At 47.2% G+C, this 14,959-nt stretch overlaps 1 protein-coding gene across 7 annotated transcripts in view; it reads left to right on the forward strand.

The window, feature by feature from the left end:
* The first annotated feature begins 417 nt into the window (after positions 1 to 417).
* GOLIM4 (golgi integral membrane protein 4) overlaps positions 418 to 14,959 on the forward strand; it is a 59,141-nt gene continuing 44,599 nt past the window's right edge. For 4 of the 7 annotated variants that reach the window (XR_013233427.1, XR_013233426.1, XR_013233428.1 and 1 more), the window contains exon 1: positions 425 to 1,233. Coding sequence is in view for 4 of the 7 variants with exons in the window: in XM_077348490.1 (XP_077204605.1) it covers positions 1,047 to 1,233 (187 nt within the window). In the remaining 3 variants the exon portion in view is untranslated. Of the gene's footprint in view, positions 1,234 to 14,959 lie in introns of all 7 variants that reach the window. The other 3 variants (XM_077348488.1, XM_077348491.1, XM_077348489.1) reach the window with 2 other exon arrangements.

Here is a 14,959-nt window from a genome sequence, read left to right on the forward strand (position 1 = left end):
AAGTGAGGGAGCGCCTCTTCGCAGACGATCCCTCTCCTCCTGGTGCCCCAAAAGTCAGTCCCAGCCACGGTCCGAGAGTTCCTCTCACTGCACTTCCACAATGGAAAGGCGTGTTCGGCACACCCGCGCACAGCGCTTGGCAGAGCCGGAACGCAAAACGCACTCATGCAATCAAATCCGCACACAAAAGGATGCGGAGAGGCTACATAGCGGGACAGCGCTCCCGCCCCGCCTCCCGCAAACCCCGCCCCTTTCGCAGCCCCGCCCACTCCCTCCACTCTCCGCCGCGCTCCAGACTGAGACCCAGCGGCGGGCGGGCGGGGAGCGAGCGGGAGACTGACGCGTCGCGCGGCCAATGGGCGCCCGGTCCCCGCCCCGACGGGAGGGGAGAATCCCGAGGCGGTGCCCAATGAGGCCGGGCCCGGAGCGGGACTTCCTTCGGGGATCCCGCTGGAGCGAGCGACCCGAGAGTGGAGGTGACACGTCGGAGCCGGACTGGACGGCGGCCAAGGCGAGGCGGCGGCAAGGAAGTTTCGCTCCGTCGCTTTCGCCGCGGGAAACTTCAGCCCCCGCGGGGAGGCGGATCCCGGGAGAGCTCCGACGGGGCGCCTCGCTCAGGCTCGCCGGGCTCCTCCGAAGCCGCGGGAGGCGCGCGGCGGGAGCGCTTCGCCGGGGGACCCTCGAGCAAGTTCTCGCAGGCGAGGAAGGAGGGCTCCGGAGCCGCTCAGGAGCGCTCTCGCCCAGCGGCGCGGCCGCCGACGGGACGGACCCGTGGCGATGCCCGGCCGCTGCCTCTGAGCCGCGGCGGGCGAGGTGAGCGGGCGGCCAGCCAGCCAGGCGGGCAAAGGGCACGGCTGCCCCGCCTTCGCCCCGGGGAAAGGCCGTCTCCGGCGCTCCTCTCCGCCCGGGCGGCAGCATGCCCCTCGACGCCTGGCCCAGCTAAGGCGCAGCCCCTCGCCCCGTCGGCGCTGACGGCGGGCTTGCTCCGAGCGGAGCTTCGAGGACGCGCGGCGGCGGCGGCGGTTCCCCCGGCCGACGGAGGGACGATGGGCAACGGGATGTGCTCGCGAAGGCAGAAGCGGATCCTGCAGACCCTGGTGCTCCTCACCGTGGCCTTCGGCTTCATCTACGGGGCCATGGTCTACTACGAGGTGCAGGGCCAGCTGCGCAAGGCGGAGGCCGTGGCCCTCAAGTACCAGCAGCACCAGGAGTCCCTCTCGGCTCAGCTGCAAGGTAAAGAGAAAGGGGCTCTCCGCCGCCCCACTCCCTTTGGGGGCCTGATCAATGCGCTTGGCATGTGAGGCCCGTCTCGCTGGCGGAATGGGATGCCTGTCGCCAAGAGCGCTGCCGGGCTGTCGCTCTGGCGCACAGCTGTGCATGCAAAGCCCCTTGACGTTGACAGATGCGAGCCTGGTGGGACTGTTTAACTCACTTTTATTCCAGGATAGCCACTTCTCGGATGTGTGGGGGGGCTCTTTTGTTGGAAGGCTGTGCACACACACTCGCACATATGGTATAGCAAAGCAGGTTATAAATAAGCAGGGTCAAAAGACCACGAAAAGCAAAGAAGTTCAGAGTTTCAGTAGTTATATGAAATTCAGATGTGCTGTGGATGTGCCCACGTGAAAGTGGTTGATCATGCAGCTTCCATAGCTTGTGTGGGTCAAGTGGTGCCAAGTGGCAGCCGATTTACGACGTCCTCTAACAAGGAGCTTTCAAGGCAAGTGAGAAGCAGAGATGGTTTGCTGTTGCCTTCCTCTACAGAGTCTTTCTTGGTGGCCTCCCATCCAAGGATCTAGCTTCCAGGACGGGATGAGATTGGACTTCACCGTTCTATCTTAGAATCATAGAATCATAGAGTTGGAAGGGGCCTCATGGGTCATCTAGTCCAACCCCCACTAGTTTAACTGTGCTGTGTTGACACCAGTGTGCTGTAACGGTTAAGAGTGGGAGGCTCTGATTCAGAGAACCAAGATTGTTTACCCATTCCTCCACATGCTGGGTGATCAATCACAGTTCTATCAGAGCTCTTTCAGCCCCATCTATCTCACAGGAGAGAAAGGGAACGTAATAGAAAGGCTCTTTGAGTCAACATCAGGTAGTGAAAAGGGGCCTGTGTATAAATATCAACTCTTCTTTTTCTACTGAGGAATTCCTGGCCTTCATGCAAGCCTGGGTGAATGCAGTCATCAAACCTTTTTATACATTCAAATTCAGCAGATGTATGCCAGGGCTTCTAAATTAGGAAGAGCATTTTTGAGTATGTTGCTCAGGTCAAATCCAGGTCTGCTTAGTTCAGCATTTTTCCCTTTAAGATCTAAAAAGATGATCATCTCTTGTTCTTCTTCGTCATCATATGGTATTTTGAGGTACAGTGTCTTGGAGGCTCCAATTAGTAGTCATAGCTAGTGTCTGTTGTTAGACCTATCCTACCTGGTCCCCCTTTCGGGCTTTTGAAGCTACAGTCTATGACAGCATATTCCATAAATTCAGTATGGAAGACATCCATCCATTTGGTAAGTCCTGAATGCAACTTCACAGAGTTTGGGGGTTATCCAAGTAACCAGAGAGGGAGCAAAACTTCCTTCTGGCCAGTACTGTCATGCCATTCATATTTTATGCTACTCCTTCCTCTCCTTAATTTCTTTTCTAAACAAAGACTCCCAGGTTTAGCTTTCCTTGACCGAGAGATCCCTCCGCCTCTTGATCCCTTTTTGTTGCTTTTAGAATTCATAATTTTGAAGGAGTTGAACAGATGACTATATTCTTGCTATGGATTCAGATTATTTCAGGCTGCATGTGAGGGAACAGATAATCAAACCTGGCTTGCCAGATTAGAAGCCTCAGCTCTTAACCACTACACCAAGCTGGCTCTAAAAGGACACTAAATAAATAACCTCAAGGGTCTGGAATTTATTTCTGAGGATCTAGCTTACTTTTGGAAGCCCAGGTAACGTTTCAGCGAGGGGTGCCACAGTTTGACACAGAAAGATACAGAGAAAAGTTTCAAAGTGGTAAGAAACTGAGAGATTCCATGCTGTAAAGTTCAGTTACATCTTGTGCTTGGATTTTTGCATCTCTGCATACTTGTTTAGGATACTGTATTTGCATGTTTCATAACCCTGAAGCTCTGTTGGATGGCACCAATTGTTTTCTGGGGCCTGGGAATTGGTGGTTTGGGCCATAAAACTGGGCAGTGGTTCATCCGTTACTAAAGAATGAGCGGCTAATTATTGCCCAGTTTCCCATCTGGTGTTTCTGGGAAAGGTGACAGAATGGACCGCAGCGGATCAGCTCTTGGCATTTTTGGAGGAAACTTTGGCCCTTGACACACATCCTGAAGGGCTTGCAAGATGGAGCTCTTCTGCCAGGCCTTTGGTTGAGGTCAGGCTGAAGAAAGATCTTGCCCCTCCTCTGGGATTCTCACTGTGACATCACCCCTGAAGATTTGAGTTTGGGACTTGGTACTGTCTGGTGGGGCTGGTTATAGGATGGGGACTAGAATTCTGGGGGTTTATAAGTTGTGTTTTGTATTTTTATATTTTATAGTTGTTAGCCACCACGGGACGGCAAGCCAGGGGCAGCGGCATACAAATTTAATGAATAAATAAAGCCCTAAATTGTACTCTAGACCAGGCTTTCTCAACCAGGGTTTTGTGAAACCCTGGGATTTCTTGACAGTCCTGGAAGGGTTTCCCAAATGGGTGGGAGATAATTTATGTATTTGATATATATAGATGGTCATGTCAACCCACTCGTCACTCCCAAAATGGCCAAGGAAGGGGTGGGAAGGGGAGGGGCATGTATGCAGCTCTGCTTCCCAACCATATTCTGCACAGTTGCGCCATTTTTGGGATTTCTCAAAGCCTGAAGAATGTTCCAGGTGTTTCTCTCCAGTAAAAAAGTTGAGAAAGTCTGCTCTAGAGGCTCAAGTGCCACCTCCTCTGCTTAAACACAAAACAAAAGCCACAGTTGACTGCATCTGATGCTTACGATAATACAAAAAAGACACAGAAGACCTCCAAAATCCGGGTGCCTGGGTGGCTTAAAGCCAAGATTATTAAAGACATTCACAATGGCCTCTATCTCAGAGGTAGAATATTGACCTTACATGCCAGAGGACCCTAGCAAAGTTCCCACGGTCTCCATTTCAAGGCCCTTGGGGATCTAGTGCTAGAAAGAAACCTTATCTGCCGGAAAGCTACTGCCTATCAAAATAGGCAGTGTTTAACTAAATGTATCAGTGGTGTGGCTCCATAGATTATTACCAAAGTGGTTTGAATAGACTAGTTCGTCTTAAGGATCTATCAGCAATAAAGATAGTTAAATCAGCTCCGTGGCCTCCTGGGTTACTCAAAGTAGATATAAACTATTGAAAAAGTACTCCGAAGAAGTATTTTAAGGGTTCAGAGCTGTGGCTGGCACAAAACCTGCCATGTCCCATTCAGACCACGTCAAAACACGATTATTTGGAATCTCTGTTCAGTATGGACATAGTGCATGCAGCCTTTTGACATTACATCCCTTTTGCATTCAGTGGCGCTCTGACAGCTGTCACTCTCTTCCCTATCCCACCATGTGTTCGTCTTGGTTAAGATGTCATGCAAAACAGGAGGTTTGTAGAGCTGCTAGCGAGGGACCTGGTAAGACTGTTGGGCTGGGTTTGATTTGGTGCATCGTAGGCTGTGCCAAGCCATTCTGCTTTGGAAAAAGAAGAAAAAATAATGGTGTCCATAGCTTGAAATTAATGCATACTCTCCTCCCCCCTTCAGGATAGATTGGGGATAGATATTGAAATAAATGGCACTTGCATGTCATGAAATATTCAAATGTCTATCCATAAGCGTTAAAAACGGAAATCCGATATGAACCCAGGTTTCCCAGACCTGCCGACTTCTAACCCTCTTCTTGGATATGATTGATGCCATTTGTATGCTGATGGGATGGTGGAGATTGCTCTCCCGTGGTGAGTTTGTGAAAATTAATGTTCCGTGAAGTGACACCAAGAAGAGGAATGTAGTTAAGAATAAAGTACGGTATTTAGAATCTGTTCATTATTAACATAATGCATGAAATCTGTGACCTTGCATCTTCTGGAAGTGATTGTCTTGGAATATGCACATTTATTTATTTTCTCGGTGCTAATAATTCAGCTACGGTTAGTTGGTCCGGAGCATTAATCAACAGAACAATCTTAATGATCGTGCTGAAGTGCATTCCAAGCATTGGGTCCGTTCTCTGATGCAATCTCAGCCAGTCAGGGATGACGAGCTGGCAGTCCATGAAGCTGTTATTTCTGGCCCCATGTCTGCCCTAGCAGATGTTAACCAAGTTGTAAAAAAAGTTCTCTTCTCTTTCACTCAAAAGGAAGGGAAACTGATTTCTGAAGCCATAAGGAACAGATGTGATATTTACTTCCTTTATAGTCCTCCTTTCTTGCTGAAACTCAAGGTGGATTACAGAATTAATTTTTTCAAAGATACAAATCTGGAACTAGCCTGCTTTTAAGGACAATATTCCTAGTTCCCTTCCTTACTCCATCCTCATTTTTTTGTCTGCACATTCCCCATAATTGCCATAGAGATTCCTTTTTCATTTTTTTCACCAGATAAGACATTGGCTGGTGCTACCTTCAACCATAAAAGTACCTTCAACCCCTTTGTAAAAAACTACTCCGCATACCAAACAACTCCAGGTTACCTATTCTATATCCATTAGATTTTGCAAGTAACTGCATTTTTGCTGGACATCTATCTGTGAAGGGATCATTAGTGTGACAAAGTACATTCCATGTCTGCAGACCAGTGAGGCTCTCTGGGGTATAGTATGGACCCCAAATGTACAGAGTGTGGGCATTCCTGTTGCAAATGCCCCAGCAGGAGGTATTTCTGAAGCCCATTTTGTACAATCTATGTAGTGGCTTGTTATTTTGCATGTCCAGCTACATCCACCAGGGTTTCATGAAACCCTGGAGTTTCTTGACAGCCCTGGAAGGGTTTCCCAAATGGATGGATGTTAATTAATTAATTTTAATATATTTTAAAAGAATTGTTAAACATTTATTGGGTGATATTACCATATGTGGTGATGTTGCCCCTTCCTCCCAAATGATCAGTGATGGGCCTAGAGGGGGCGGGAAAGGGAGGGGCCCTGAGTGGGTGTGTCCACAGCTATGCTTCCCGTTCATATTCTGCATGATTGCGCCACTTCTGGGGTTTCTCAAAGCCTGAAAAATGTTTCACGGGTTTCTCAATGGGAAAACAGTTGAGAAAGTCTGACCTACATATTGCAGTATCAGAAGAGGTCTTCAGAAACCCATGCTGGTCTTCTGACGCAGCAGGAGAAATGCTTTGCTCTTTTTCTGTTATGTGTTTTGGCTCTGTTGATTTCACCTACAGGGGCCTTGTGCCTTGACAATCCGTGCCTATCATTCCCCAGGTAGAAGGCCGCTCTTAGTTTATATCTTCTAAAAGGAATATTCAACACGTGGTAGACGTTGACATTCATGCATGAATGCTGATAACCCCTGATGAATTTGTGGCATCTGACAATAGATGTTGTTTTTTCCGCACTTATTTATTTCTGCTTTTTATAGTCTGCCTTTCTCACTTGGACTCCAGGGGGATTATGCAGAGTGATTCAATACAATCAACAGGATTGTATTGAGAGGATCTGAGTTGTAGAACCAACCATAAATTAAAAACAAAAACAAAAGAACTGAAGCAAAGCCTAAGTGTTAACATGGCACATTAAATAATGCAAAATTACATAGTAGGATCTAATTTACAGCAGACTACACAGTAGTATAGGGCATGGTCCTTAATAATTTGTCTAAGTTACTGTGTGCATCATTGTGTACAGTGCTACCCTAGTACCTGCATAGAAATGCTGTCTTGAATAATTCAGTCTGCAGGAAGCCAGGAGAGTGGAAGCCTTCCTGATCCATTCAGGCAGACCATCCCACAAGGTGGGGGCCACAACGGAGAAGGCCTGTCTACAAGCACTCCTTGATTTTGCCCGTTTGCAGGTAACCCCTGCTGTGATGGGCATAGAGGAGAGATGGTCCCACACATATGGTCCAAGGCCATGCAACACTCTGTATATGATCATCAGTCTTTAAATGAAGGCTGGTAACTGATGGGCAGGCAATGGGGTCACTGTAGAATGAGAGTAATATGCGTGCTTCATCTGACTACCCAAAATAGCCAAGCAACTAGAGTTTCTGGATTGATTTTGAAGGGAATACAATGTGCAGTGTATTACAATAGTCTAATCTCAGTGACATGGTGCACAGATCCAGGTGGCCAGTTCAGCTGTAGGGGCTATTTTGGCAAGATCATGTCCACGTGTTATTTGTTCACCCGTTCCCATGGTCTTGTCATGAATCATGCCATGCTTTCCGTATTCATTCTCCCTGTTTTCTGGTTCCAGTAATTTTTCACAAACCAAAGACTTGAAGCCTCTTCTCTTCCCAAAGCTTGTTTTTATTTATTTGACCTTGTAGATGCAAAGGGTAAGAATGCTTGGTATCGTTTAGGCCCGGCATGCGCTTTGCTTGAGAAAACCTGCCTGGGAAAGTTTTGTGCTTGGTATGTTGTTTGGCATGCCAGCATTTGAACTGGGGGTAGGGCTTGCAGGGGAAACATAGATGTATGCTTGTAAATTTGCTCTTTAGTTTTAGCAAGGAAATGCCTTGCCCTCTGTTATTTTACTCAATAAAGAGATTTCTCTCAACCAGCTAGTCTGCCTATTGGGAATTTGACAGAAGTCTGGCAGTTGAGTTGGAAGCAAGTCTTTTGTGCAACTGCATTAACTTGCTTCTCCGGAAATAACATTGAGTCCAGTATAACCCCATGGCTTTTAATTGGGTCATCTGAACCCTATCAGAAGTGAGGAGTACAATGTCCTTCAAGATCTCCACTTTCCTAACCAGTATTGCTTCTTTCTTCCCAGGATTTAGTTTCAGTTTCTTCCCTCTTAGCCATTTATAGGACCTCTACTGCATCACCAGGAGATCTGGATAAGGAAGTAGATAGCAGTATATCATCTGCATATTGATATCCGCTAAACCCAGAACTACAAATGATTTTATGTAGAGATTGGGGGATAGGAGGATAGGTCCCACAATGATAACTGGTCTTTAGTGGCAATTCTTTTAGTTTGGTCCACATGTAATGATTTGAACCACTCCCAACCCCCAATCCCTGATTTCTGTTTCTGCCTCCAACACCCCAACAAAATGACATTGTGTCAAAGGCAGCAAATAAATCCAATAGGAGGTGAGTTATTATTTAACACAACATTTGGCAATGTGTGGAGCGACCAGCTATCAAAAATCAAACATTTGTATCATGTCATCATCTCTAACCCTGTATTTTTCAGTAGAGTCTTGTCACAGATTCTGCTGGAAGCTGTCAAGCAATGAGAAGTATTCTCATCTGCAGGGCATACACATAGACTGTTTATGCACTGGAGGTTTCATGCCAGGCTGCACACTGGAGTTTTAGTCGTGGCAGGTTGCCCCACACAGGGAAGCATTTAGCCCAGTGCACCTCATCTGCCCCCCATTTGTGTTCCTGCACGGGAGCTGGGGCAGAGAAGTTCCCAGTGCATAAACGGTCATAGAGAGGACTAATCCACACATAGGGAAGGCTGATCCATGCAGGGGGTGAGTGGTTACAAGTGAATTGGCCTTGCTTATCATTACGCCTGCTGATGGCCTCTTCCCTGGTACTCCTTGTGTGAGCACAGTGCTTACATGCATGCAAACTCTTTATGTGTAGCCTCTTTCCCTATTATTGGAAAGGCTGAGCCCTTTATAGATGTTCAGTCCTGGCATTTCAATCATGCGTAGGGAGGGTGTGCTCCTTGCAGTCCTAACAGCTCAGTGTAGTCGTTAATGGTGGTGGCCTCTAGCCTGGAGAATTGGTTGTCATTTCCCATTCCTCCACGTGCAGCCAGCTAGGTGCCCTTGGGCCAGTCACAGTTCTCTTAGAGCTCTTTCAGCATTTCCTACCTGCAGGCTATTTGTTGTGGAAAGAGGAAGGAGATTGTAAACCGCTTTGAGACTCCTTCAGGTAGTAAACTTTGGGTACAAAAAACTAATTCTTCAGCGTGCCCCATTTTATATTAATTCATTCATTCCTTAGATTTTTAGCCTGCCTCTCTCTGAGGACTTGTGGCAGGGTACAATATAACACCCCCCCACACACACAAAACATGATAAAACCCCATCTCATAACAAAACAACAAAACATGGATAAAAGAGGATAAAACAAGATTGGCAGTATAATCCTGTCCCCCATCCCTGAAGCCGTTAATTAAAAAACTGATTTTGTATTAATAGAGCAATATGCATATTGATATGCAAGGACTGTAAGGAAGTAAATAAGTTTATTGTTGCAGCCTTATGCCATAACAGCCATCACAACAAAAGTGAAACAATTAAAACAAGTGTGTTTACAAACAATAATTAAAATAAATTCAGACTAAAAATGTTAAAGCTTCATATAAAAAGATTTGAAAAACAAAGATAAAAAAATAATACACAGTCGTACAGTAGTGCAATAACGTCATCTACTCTAGGCTGCATCAAGCACTGGATTTTTGGGGATACATGTTCATGTATACTGATGCCATAAGTACATGGGAAAACCCATGTATTGTGCTATTCACACGAACTAGCAATCGTGTACATGGATTAGCAACTGGTCGACCAAATCCATCCTGCTTTGGAAATGACACTCATTCCACTTTAGTATTGTGGAAAGCAAAAGCAACACTGCACTCTGTGAGTGAGAATCTTCTGGTCTTTCCCGGCCCTAGGGAAGCACGCCTAGCCTCGACCAGGGCCAGGGCCTTTTCGGTCCTGGCCCCCACCTGGTGGAATGAGCTCCCGGGAGAGCTGCGGGCCCTGCGGGACCCTTCAACGTTCCGCAGGGCCTGCAAGACGGAGCTCTTCCGCCAGGTCTATGGTTGAGGCTGGGGCTGCAGGGGTACATCGACTGCTCTCCCGCGGGCTTCTTCTTGAACATCGTTGACCTCCTTCTCCTCCACCCCCCCTTTTTTAGGAATGGGGGTAGGAAGGGGATCTTATTATTGTGCCGCCATGTTGTGACATTTTAAAGTCTTTTAATGGGAGTTTTAATGGGGTTTTTAAGACACTGTAACCCGCCACGAGCCATTTGGGAGTGGCGGGAAATAAATCTAAATAATAATAATAATAATAATAATAATAATAATAATGTCAAAAGGCAGGGAAAACATTTTTAGGTAGGAGTTGGCAACATGGCAAGCTGCTAGAAAGGCTGGCAGATTTTAAGAGCAGTTGCTGGAAGCGCACATCCTGTCCTTTTTTGTGGAGTTAAAATTCAACAAGTTTGTGTCTTCTCCCGCCACACTGGGAAAGAACAGGGCCTGGATCCTGAAAAATGCAGGGGTGTATGTGTGGGGGTGTTGTTGTTGTTGTTGGTGGACCTTTTAGTCCCTGGCTCTCTGCTGCACATTTTGGTTGGATGTTTTGTTATGAAAATAAGCAGCCAGATGAAAGGCCAGGGCTTTAAAGCAGTCAGTCAGAAGACTAACAGATCATGGATGACAGAGCAATTTATCCGAGGAGGAGGCGGCGGCGTTCCCAAGACAGTTTGCTACAGTTTAATTAAACACTCATCGTCTTCTGGCAGGACCTATGGTTTGTGCAGAGGTGGCTGAAATGCAGGAAAGAGAGATTTCCTTTCCAGCCTCATTAAGGTGTGGAAAGAAGCCTCTGCTCTGCATTACATGGCTTGTTTTTGCAAATGAAGGTTGACTCACGCATGGGTAATATTTGGTTTTGCAGGGTTTGAACGAGGCTCGGATTTGTCTCACTTTTGCTGTGTTTCGGAGTGTGTTCTGTTGAAAGGCATTGAGACAAGGGGGATCAGGGTGAACACCGTATCGATTGCACTGTGCAAACTGACTCCTGTTCCGCTGGAGCCCATCTGCACCGTTCGACTCACTCCCTTGCTATTCATGAATTTACATTGCCTTGCGGAAGAGAGTCTCCTTGGCTCCTCTCCCCTGCTTCTCTCTCACTCAGTATCAGTTCTTGAGCACTAAGCGGGCAGGCAAAGGAGAGAAGGCGGCAGGAATGTCTGATCCGGGAGCGTCTGTCCTGCCTGGCTGAACAAATACCAAGGGAGTATTCTTCCTTCTTACCTGTGCTTAAAAGATCAGCGAGGGAACAAAATCTCATACTGAAACAGACTCACTTGTAGTTGCGAGTGCTTCCAGTACTTAGAACTGTGTTTCTGAGAACATGTCTCTCTGCATACGACCCCAAAAGAGCACTATGCTCCACCACCAACTACCGGCTGGTGATCCCTGGCCCTAAGGAGGCACGTCGGTCCATAGCGTTTTCTGTCCTGGCCCCCACCTGGTGGAACGAGCTCCCTGAAGAGATCAGGGCTCTGCCTGAACTCCCACAAGTCCGCAGGGCCTGCAGAAGGGAGCTTCAAGAAGGACGTAGATAAAATTGAAAGGGTACAGAGGAGAGCGATGAGGATGATCTGGGGCCAAGGGACCAAGCCCTATGAAAATAGGTTGAGGGACTTGGGAATGTTCAGCCTGGAGAAAAGGAGGCTGAGAGGGGACATGATAGCCCTCTTTAAGTATTTGAAAGGTTGTCACTTGGAGGAAGGCAGAATGCTATTTCTGCTCGCTGCAGAGGAGAGGACACGCAGTAATGGGTTTAAACTTCAAGTACAACGATATAGGCTAGATATCAGGAAAACGTTTTTCACAGTCAGAGTAGTTCAGCAGTGGAATAGGCTGCCTAAGGAGGTGGTGAGTTCCCCCTCACTGGCAGCCTTCAAGCAAAGGTCGGATACACACTTTTCTTGGATGCTTTAGGATGCTTTGGGCTGATCCTGCGTTGAGCAGGGGGTTGGACTAGATGGCCTGTATGGCCCCTTTCAACTCTATGATTCTATGATTCCTCCACCAGGCATTTGCTTGAGTCTGACCGGACCAATAACATCTGCTGGTCCCCCCTCAGACAACCCCTCCATGACCTGAACCAGCCTGACCTTCCTGGGGGCTTGTCTTATTGTTTACTTGAAGCCACTGTTAGATTGTTGATATGTTATTTATGATTGTGTTATTTGTTAGACTGTTCTGTGTTACCTCTGCAATATTTTACATGAACCACCCTGAGCCATACAGGGGGGCGGTATCAAAATCTAATAAAAAATCTAATAAATAAATGTGTGCGATCACACGTGTGTCCTTGGGCTAGCTGGTGCCCTCTGGCTATGGGTGCAGGATGAAGGGGTAGGGTTGCTGGATCCAGGATGGGAAACCTCTAGAGATTTGGGGATGGACTCTCCATTGCTTTCATTTTCTCCAAAGGGACTGAGCTCTGTGGTCAAGAGATGAGCTGTTTCTGGAGGTTCTTCATGCCCCATCTGGAGGCTGGCCTTTCTAGCTGTGTTAGCACACATACTTTACCCTAGATTCAGGTGTGGAGCCATGTTGGTCTGTAGTAGCAGAACATTTGAGTCCAATGGCACCTTTAGGACCAATAAAGTTTTATTCTAGACGAGCAAGAAAGCCCATTGCAACCAGGAATGCAATGGGCGCTAGGACCCAGGGGACACCAGGAGGTGCAGATCTCTCTCTGTGTCTCTCCCTCTCGCTGCGTCTCTCTCTGTGTGCCACGCAGCAGGAGGCATAGAAGGTGATTAGGGCTCGTTCTTAGGAGGGAAACCGGGCTGGTCAGCAGATTGGGGCAGCTCTCTCTGTGTCTTTCTCTGTCTCCATCACAGCAGGAGTGATAGGAGCGAATGAAGGATCATGTTCAGTCTGGCAGGGCTCTGTGTCTCCTTCTGTCTCTGGCATGGCTGAGCGGAGTGTGGCTAGCATCCAGGGTAGGAGGGCGGGAGCTGTAGGGGCAGGGCCAATCAGGGTGCAGCCAGCAACACTGGCTGCATCCTGATTGGTCCTATTCCAACTCAGACAGCCGGACATGTTCCACCCCCCAGGCTGTTTCACAAATATATAGAGGAACCATGGATAAGGATGTGAGCTTTTGTGTGCATGCACACGTCCTCGGACAGTGAAATGGGAATAACCAGAGTAGAGATATAAGGAGGCAGTGAAATAGCAGTCAGTTTGTAAACAGCATCATGACGATATCCAACAAATATGCAGCTTTTATGTTTGGTTTCTTTATTTGGATAGGTATGTAGAATCCAAATTCTACCCCAATCTAATTAACTAGTATTTTAACCCTTACCTCCTCTTCCTTAGAGGTCTAGAGGGAGCTTAATCATGAGAGTACTCAGCACCTGCACAGGATGTAAAATAAAAAGCCCAAGAAAACACCAGCAAATAAGAATGAGCTGGGGGATGAGGGATGGGAATGCTGGTCTACTGGGCAATAAGTCTCATGTTGTTCAATCAGCCTTCCTGCCAGGAAGGTATCATAGGATTGCAGCCTACAATTTACCTAAATATCCTCCTGTACTTTACCTGAGGTCCAATAATTCTGACCTCAATGACCCAGATCTTGTCAGATCTTGGAAGTTACTAAGCAGGGTTGATCCCCTTCAGTATTAGGATGGGAGATGACCAAGGACTACCAAGGTCACTAAGCAGAGACAGGCAATGGTAGACCACCTGTCTTGAAAACATCATGGGTTCGCCATAAGTTGTGACTTGATAGCGATTTCTGCCACTACCGATATTACAGGTGTTTTCTTTCCAACCAAAGCTGGAGGAAAACAGGAAGCCATCCACATATTGCTCCAGAATTACATTGCAGTTCCCCTTTCTACGAGTTGTACTTTGATCTTTCCTTTTGTTAAAAAAATTGTAATGTGGGAGGTACCTGCTCTTCAAACAGTGGTCTACTAATATTTACAAATGCTGTTATTGCAATTTTCAGGGGTCTGCTTGAGGGTTGGAACATCTCAGCAACAGGTACAAAGCACAAATATAAGTGGGTATAATTAGGACTGCTATTTGACTGGTCGAAAAGCTTAGGCTGACAGACCAGTTGAGTGTTGCTCTGCTTTTTCAAGCAGTTTATTTAGAACAGCAAAAAGACACCTTTTAGCAACAAGAAGAAGAAGAAGAGTTGGTTCTTATATGCCGCTTTTCCCTACCCGAAGGAGGCTCAAAGCGGCTTACAGTCGCCTTCCCATTCCTCTCCCCACAACAGACACCCTGTGGGGTGGGTGAGGCTGAGAGAGCCCTGATATCACTGCTCGGTCAGAACAGTTTTATCAGTGCCGTGGCGAGCCCAAGGTCACCCAGCTGGTTGCATGTGGGGGAACGCAGAATCGAACCTGGCATGCCAGATTAGAAGTCTGCACTCCTAACCACAACACCAAACTGGCTCTCTTTCTTTTTTGTCAGTAACAAATGTATTGTTGTCACTTGAGGGTAGATAAGTTCATCACAGAATGCACCTGGCCCACTTTGTTAAATAGAGTGGTTTCAAGGTGAACACTTCTAAAGCCCTGGTTGGTTAGCCCTCCTCCCACCCACCCCACATTTAGCAGCTTGGTGTAGTGGTTAGAAGTGCGGACCACTAATCTGTTGAGCTGGGTTTGATTCCCTACTCCCCCACATGCAGCCAGATGGGTGACCTTGGGCTTGCTGATAAAGCTGTTCTGACTGAGCAGTGATATCAGGGCTCTCTCAGCCTCACCTCCCTCACAGCATGTCTGTTGTGGGGAGAAGCAAGGGAAGGCGACTGTAAGCCGCTTTGAGACTCTTTTGGGTAGAGAAAAGCGGCATATAAGAATTTCTCCTTCTCCTCCTTCTCCTTCTTCTATGCTGATGGGCCTCTGGATATATTTATCCAGTTCTCTCTTTAAGCTGTCTACAGATGGATTTTCTCAATCAAGTTCCACTGTTCCAAGTTCAAAAACCTGCACAAACATTTTTTTGAAAGCCTGCCCTAGAGCAGATGTAA

Source organism: Paroedura picta, chromosome 8 (genome assembly GCF_049243985.1).
Source record: "Paroedura picta isolate Pp20150507F chromosome 8, Ppicta_v3.0, whole genome shotgun sequence".
In the NCBI taxonomy this organism is placed as follows: domain Eukaryota; kingdom Metazoa; phylum Chordata; class Lepidosauria; order Squamata; family Gekkonidae; genus Paroedura; species Paroedura picta.